This window comes from Castanea sativa, chromosome 5 (genome assembly GCF_040712315.1).
Source record: "Castanea sativa cultivar Marrone di Chiusa Pesio chromosome 5, ASM4071231v1".
NCBI classification, from domain to species: domain Eukaryota; kingdom Viridiplantae; phylum Streptophyta; class Magnoliopsida; order Fagales; family Fagaceae; genus Castanea; species Castanea sativa.
In genome coordinates this window covers 75,423,054-75,428,801 of record NC_134017.1, presented here as the reverse complement: position 1 = coordinate 75,428,801, position 5,748 = coordinate 75,423,054, and the positions used below count along the sequence as shown (strand labels likewise).

The 5,748-nt window shown below is 36.1% G+C and overlaps 1 protein-coding gene across 1 annotated transcript; it reads left to right on the top strand.

Annotated features, from left to right (window-relative positions):
* Positions 1 to 3,331: 3,331 nt before the first annotated feature.
* On the top strand, positions 3,332 to 5,489 carry LOC142636704 (uncharacterized). Its single transcript, XM_075810993.1, has one exon. The coding sequence runs from the start codon at positions 3,369 to 3,371 to the stop codon at positions 5,472 to 5,474; it is 2,106 nt and encodes a 701-aa protein (XP_075667108.1). The 5' UTR covers positions 3,332 to 3,368; the 3' UTR covers positions 5,475 to 5,489.
* Positions 5,490 to 5,748: the final 259 nt, after the last annotated feature.

Genomic DNA, 5,748 nt, shown 5'->3' with positions numbered 1-5,748 from the left:
GTTCAAATTTGAATCAATAACAATTAACCACTTATGATTTGTTGTAAAAATATTATGAAAATTTTGTAGACGTAGCATGCGGACAAACGCGGTTAGAGGTAACACTATTTACATGCGAACAGGCCCCAAAAAAAAAAAAAGAAGAAGAAGAAGTAAAGAGACAAACACGGCTAAGCAAAATAATACCTGTATTGTATTTTAGAGTGAGATAAGATTTTAAATCTTTGTTTTTGATAAGGAGGTAACTTCTTAATCCGATAAAGTTTGAATTTAGATGATTTATACTTAGAGTGGGTTTGGATAGCAACACGTCCGCGTCTGCGTTTCCTTGGGTGGGTCCTGTGCATTGTTCACAGGGCCCACAAGTACCTCTTTTAGCAAATATAACCACGACACTTTTCATATATTTAAAAATTATTTTGCTACAGTGTTTTTAGTTTTTATTTTTTAATTTTCAGCAATAAATGGTATCCAAATAGATCCTTAAACTAAATCTCCTTTGATCATTTATTATTGGATAAATATGGATAGAATTTCATACTAGTTTAAAGAAAGAAAGTAATAATAAGGATAGACGTTTTTTTTAATGAATTAAAGTACAAAACTACAAATGAATGGTGATTTAAATAAAATTGATAAACATTCAATGATCAAGATTTTGTGTACATCCTAAAAATTGATTGAGTATTAGAGTTTAAGTTGAAAATAATAACTAAACTTCTATTTTATCCAAAATATTGCAATTTTTAAAATCTAAACAAAATTCTTCAATTTTTTTACATGTAGTAAAAATTTATGAAAGTGTGAAGCTGAATTGTTTTTTTTTTTTTTGTTAAATAGAAATTATAGGAGAAGAAGATAAGTAGTATAGATTATATATATATATATATATATATATATAGATTATATATATATAATCTATACTACTATTTAAGGGGCTTCCCAGGCTAGATTTGGGAGAGTTTTAGACTATGGCTTGCACTTTAGGAGGTTCACTCTTTTATCTCTCAGGGGAGTAATTGAATTCATGCTTGAGTAAAGCAAATGATGCAGAAATTTTTACTGCAATGCATGGAGACCAGAAATCAACAATGGACTGAAATTACAGAGCATGTACTATGGTCCATGGAGCATCTGTATGTCTCTCATTTTTGACAATTTTATGGGTAAATTTTTGACAATTTTTCATACAAAATGTTTAATTACTTTCTTTATTTTACATTGGAGCCAATAATTGAGATGAGACAAATATTTAAATCCAACATTTATTGGATTGTTGAATAAGAATGTTTCATATCAAACTTTTAAAATTGGAATCTTAATGTGTAATCTAAGAGGTTACAAAAGTTATATTTGTAAAACATTCATATTAAATAATAAGTCATACTCAATAGCTTTCTCGTGCATGGCACGGGTTAGCGACTGGTTTATCTAATTTATAAGTGGAATAAGCCCTAATTTTTAGACCAATCGAATTATTCTTTAGTTTTATCTCTACTTAAACATAGGGGTGTATGAGAATTTTTGAACAAAAAAAATGAGAATTCTAAACTTGTGAAACCCCTTAAATATAGCTAGTGAAATACAATCCGTGTATATTACGGTAAATATCCGGACGGAAAAATTTGTTATCTTTTAATAAAAGTACATTTCAAAAATTCGGCAAAAAATACGTAAACAGAAAAATAACGGTACGTGTGTAGTACGGGTACTAAACGTTTATTATTTTAAAAGTTCGTGTAAAAAATACGGAAGCTTTTAGCATATATATATATATATAGACACACACACACACACACACTCACTTAGAGCATTCGCATCAACTCGAGCAACATTTTCTATATATTTTAGCATAAGAACCTACTTTTTATATTTTACATACTCATTTTTCAAAACACCCCATCAGATTATCAGTTTTATACTAGATTTCATTAAAATATCAAATTTTCTTAGTTGTTTTAATTGTTTCTCTTTCTTCACACACAACAATTACATTTTATTCTCTTCCGTCAACATGAGAATACGTAAAGAAAAAAAAAACTAAATGCAAAATGAATAGTGTCAATGTTAATTTAAATAGTTATTGTAGTAATCATGTATTTTTACACAACTTTGTTGTCTTTTCATTGTTTGATGACTTGGTTGACTATGACACAACATTTTTACCATAATTTTACAATAAAAACTAGGTGTTAAGCGATATTAGTAATGAACTCAGATGAAAATCGATAACAACGTACTAGCCTCTGAGCACGCGCAGAGACTCTTCTATTTTTTGGGTAAGGGTTAATTTAATGTATTTATTATAATTTGAGATTACTACATTTTCCAATCACAAAAAAAAAAAAAAAAAAAAAAAAAAAAAACTAGGGGTGTGGTGAAATAATTTTTCATCACGCGTGAGCGCATGCTTTGCTTAGAGACTAGTATCATATAATTCATGTGGATATCATAACATACTACTGTTAAAGGCATTACACTAAATATTTTTGTAAGTGGCATTGCTCATGTGTTCGAGTAAATCTGTGTGCAACCAGAATTGAGTTTTGAGTACCAACCAATTGTAATAGATATTGATAAAGCAAACATTAAAGAGGATTTGTTTTTTCTTCTTTTTTTAAGGGAAAAGAAACTAAATTAGTCTTGTGCATTAATGGTGGTGAATATTAAGCACGCAAAGCAAGTTGCAGAAGAATAAAAATTATAAAAACGAAATTGCATACCGAATCAAATCTTCACAGAGGAAGTTGGAATAAGATCAAAGATTATTCTTAATTTATTGTTTAATTATCCAGTTGGTTGCACTTTGGTTATGCCATCAGAGTTCTATTCCAGTAGTGTGTCACTCATCTTCTATACACGACGGCTGCGTTAACCAACCTTTTTTAACTTTTTTTCAAATTAAACACGTTCTCTACTAAATAAACGTTCCGTAACTTTTAGGCCTAAATAAACGTTCCGTAACTTTGATAACAAAACGGATGACGCGTGATTTACAAAAGTTAACCCACGTACGTGAAGTATACGGGTAATATACGTGTATATGGTAAAATTAGTCTTCAAGTATTGTAATTGTAATCTTGCTTGCCAAGTAATTCCCTTATTCCATCTACGTGTATATGGTAAAATTGTAACTTCCAAGTATTGTAGTTGTAATCTTGCTTATCAAGTAATCCTTTATCCCATCCTCCGTATAATATATGTGATGTTTGTGATTCTAAAAAAAAAAAAAAAGAAGTAATCTTCTCTCTCATAAATCCCCTTTGTTAAACCCTATTCACAATCAAACTCCGTCTCTCTCTCCCTCTCTCTCTCAAATCTCAATAAAAAATCTCAGTCTCACTCACCCTTCCTAAAGTATAATCCCAATGGCCTCAGATTCCCTTCTTCTCGGCCCACCCCAGATCTACACCAAAAGCACCACCACTACCGCCATCGAGTCCTCAGTAGAAACCCTAAATCTTTCAACCCAAGAACCCACACTCGGCTTCACAGAAAACTGTTCATTAACCTACAATGCATCAGGAAACCCATGTTTAGATTTCTTTTTCCACGTTGTCCCCTCCACACCATCCCACGAAACCGTCGAGCGAGTCCAAAAAGCCTGGGCCTACGACCCTCTCACCACACTCAAACTCATCTGTAACCTCCGTGGAGTACACGGCACTGGCAAATCCGACAAGCAGCGGTTCTATACGGCGGCGCTTTGGCTCCATAAACACCACCCTAAAACCCTAGCCCTCAACGCTAGAACCTTCGCAGACTTCGGTTACTTCAAAGACCTCCCCGAAATTCTTTACCTAATTCTCGAAGGCGAGTCGGCACGCGAAATCGCCAAGAGAGAATGGGACCAGAGAAAAGGAGCCAAGGGCATAGGCAGAAGAAGAATGCAAGGCAGCAGAGGGAGAGTCACAGGCAGAATGGCAAGAAAAAGCCTCGCAAAAATGAAAAAAAGTACCGAGAAGAAGAATAGGACTTCTTCAAAGTTGCGCAAGGAGTTGAGGGTTAAGCAGAATATCGCTAAAGCCAATCTTGAAAGGGAGCACGTAAGGACGATGAGGAAAGAACGGGTCTTGGCCATGGCCAAGAAAGCTTTCGAGAGGTATAACCGAGATCCGGTTTATCGGTTCTTGCACGACGCCGTTTCCGATGTTTTTGCCGAGATGTTGAAGGCTGATATGCAAGCTTTGAATGAAGGAAGGCATAGAGATATCAGTCTTGCAGCGAAATGGTGCCCTTCGATTGACTCGGCCTACGACAAGTCCTTGTTGATATGCGAGAGCATTGCTAAACGGGTTTTCCCTAAAGAGTCCGACCCGGAATATCAAACCCTAGAAGATGCTCACTATGCTTTTAGAGTCCGAGATAGGTTGAGAAAGCAAGTTTTGGTTCCGCTCCATAAGGTTCTGGAACTCCCCGAAGTGTATATGAGTGCAAATATGTGGGAAACCTTGCCTTACAAACGTGTACCTTCGGTGGCAATGAAGAATTACAAGGAACACTTTCTGAAACACGACAACAAGCGATTCCAGGAGTACCTCGAAAGCGTGAAGCATGGTGAGGCAACAATCGCTGCGGGCGCGTTGCTCCCACATGAGATTATCGCTTCGTTGAATGACAGCGATGGTGGACAGGTGGCGGAGCTTCAGTGGAAGAGAATGGTGGATGACTTGTTGAAGAAGGGTAAGCTGAGTAACTGCATTGCGGTGTGTGACGTGTCGGGGAGTATGTGTGGTAAGCCTATGAATGTTTGTGTGGCTCTAGGGTTGATGATCTCGGAGCTTAGTGAGGACCCATGGAAAGGTCATGTGATAACTTTTGACACCAACCCTACCATTCAAATGGTTCAAGGAGATAGCCTGAGTGAAAAGACTGAGTTTATCAGAAATATGAATTGGGGTGGGAGCACCAACTTTCAGGCTGTGTTTGATCAGATTCTGGATGTGGCTGTTCAAGCAGACTTGACTGAGGACCAACTTATACAGAAAGTGTTTGTTTTCAGTGATATGGAGTTTGATGAAGCATCCGGGCATCATGAGTATGGTAATTATTATGGTGGTTTTGGGTATGGTGGATATAATAATAGTATGTATGATGATGATTCTTCGGATATGGATAGTGATGAGTCGGAGAGCGATGTGAATGCAAGGAGGCAGAGGCGGAATGAGGCTAGACAACAGCGAGAGAGAGAGGCTAGGCTGAGGAGGTCAGGGTGGGAAACTGACTATGAGGTTATACAGAGAAAGTTTAGGGAGAAGGGGTACAATAAGGTGCCTGAGATTGTGTTTTGGAACCTTAGGAACTCTAAGGCAACTCCTGTTCCATCCGATCAGAGTGGGGTGGCTCTGGTGAGTGGGTTTTCCAAGAATTTGGTCAAGTTGTTCTTGGAAAATGGTGGGATTATCAACCCTGTTGCTGTCATGCACGAAGCTATCTCTGGCGAGATGTACCAGAAGCTTGCAATCTATGATTAATGTACATGACTTTGTTCTGGAGCTTTTTTAAGTAGTAGTTGTTCATGTTAAATATATATATATTTTTTTTTGAGGAGGTTAATTTTCCTACTTTCATATTTAATGAAATAAATTTTGCATTAATTTTGACTATGGTTCATTGGAATTCTCAGTTTATGATTCGGTAAGCCCTTTTTGTGATCATTCTTGGCTATGATGTGATTGCCCGCATGTTCATTTTAAATATGCAGTAGCTTATTCATTCCTGGATTTGCTTGTATAATATAAAATGATT

Bases quoted from the DNA above. Each gene is read 5' to 3' on its own strand.
- LOC142636704 (XM_075810993.1), top strand. From the start codon at position 3,369: ATGGCCTCAGATTCCCTTCTTCTCGGCCCACCCCAGATCTACACCAAA.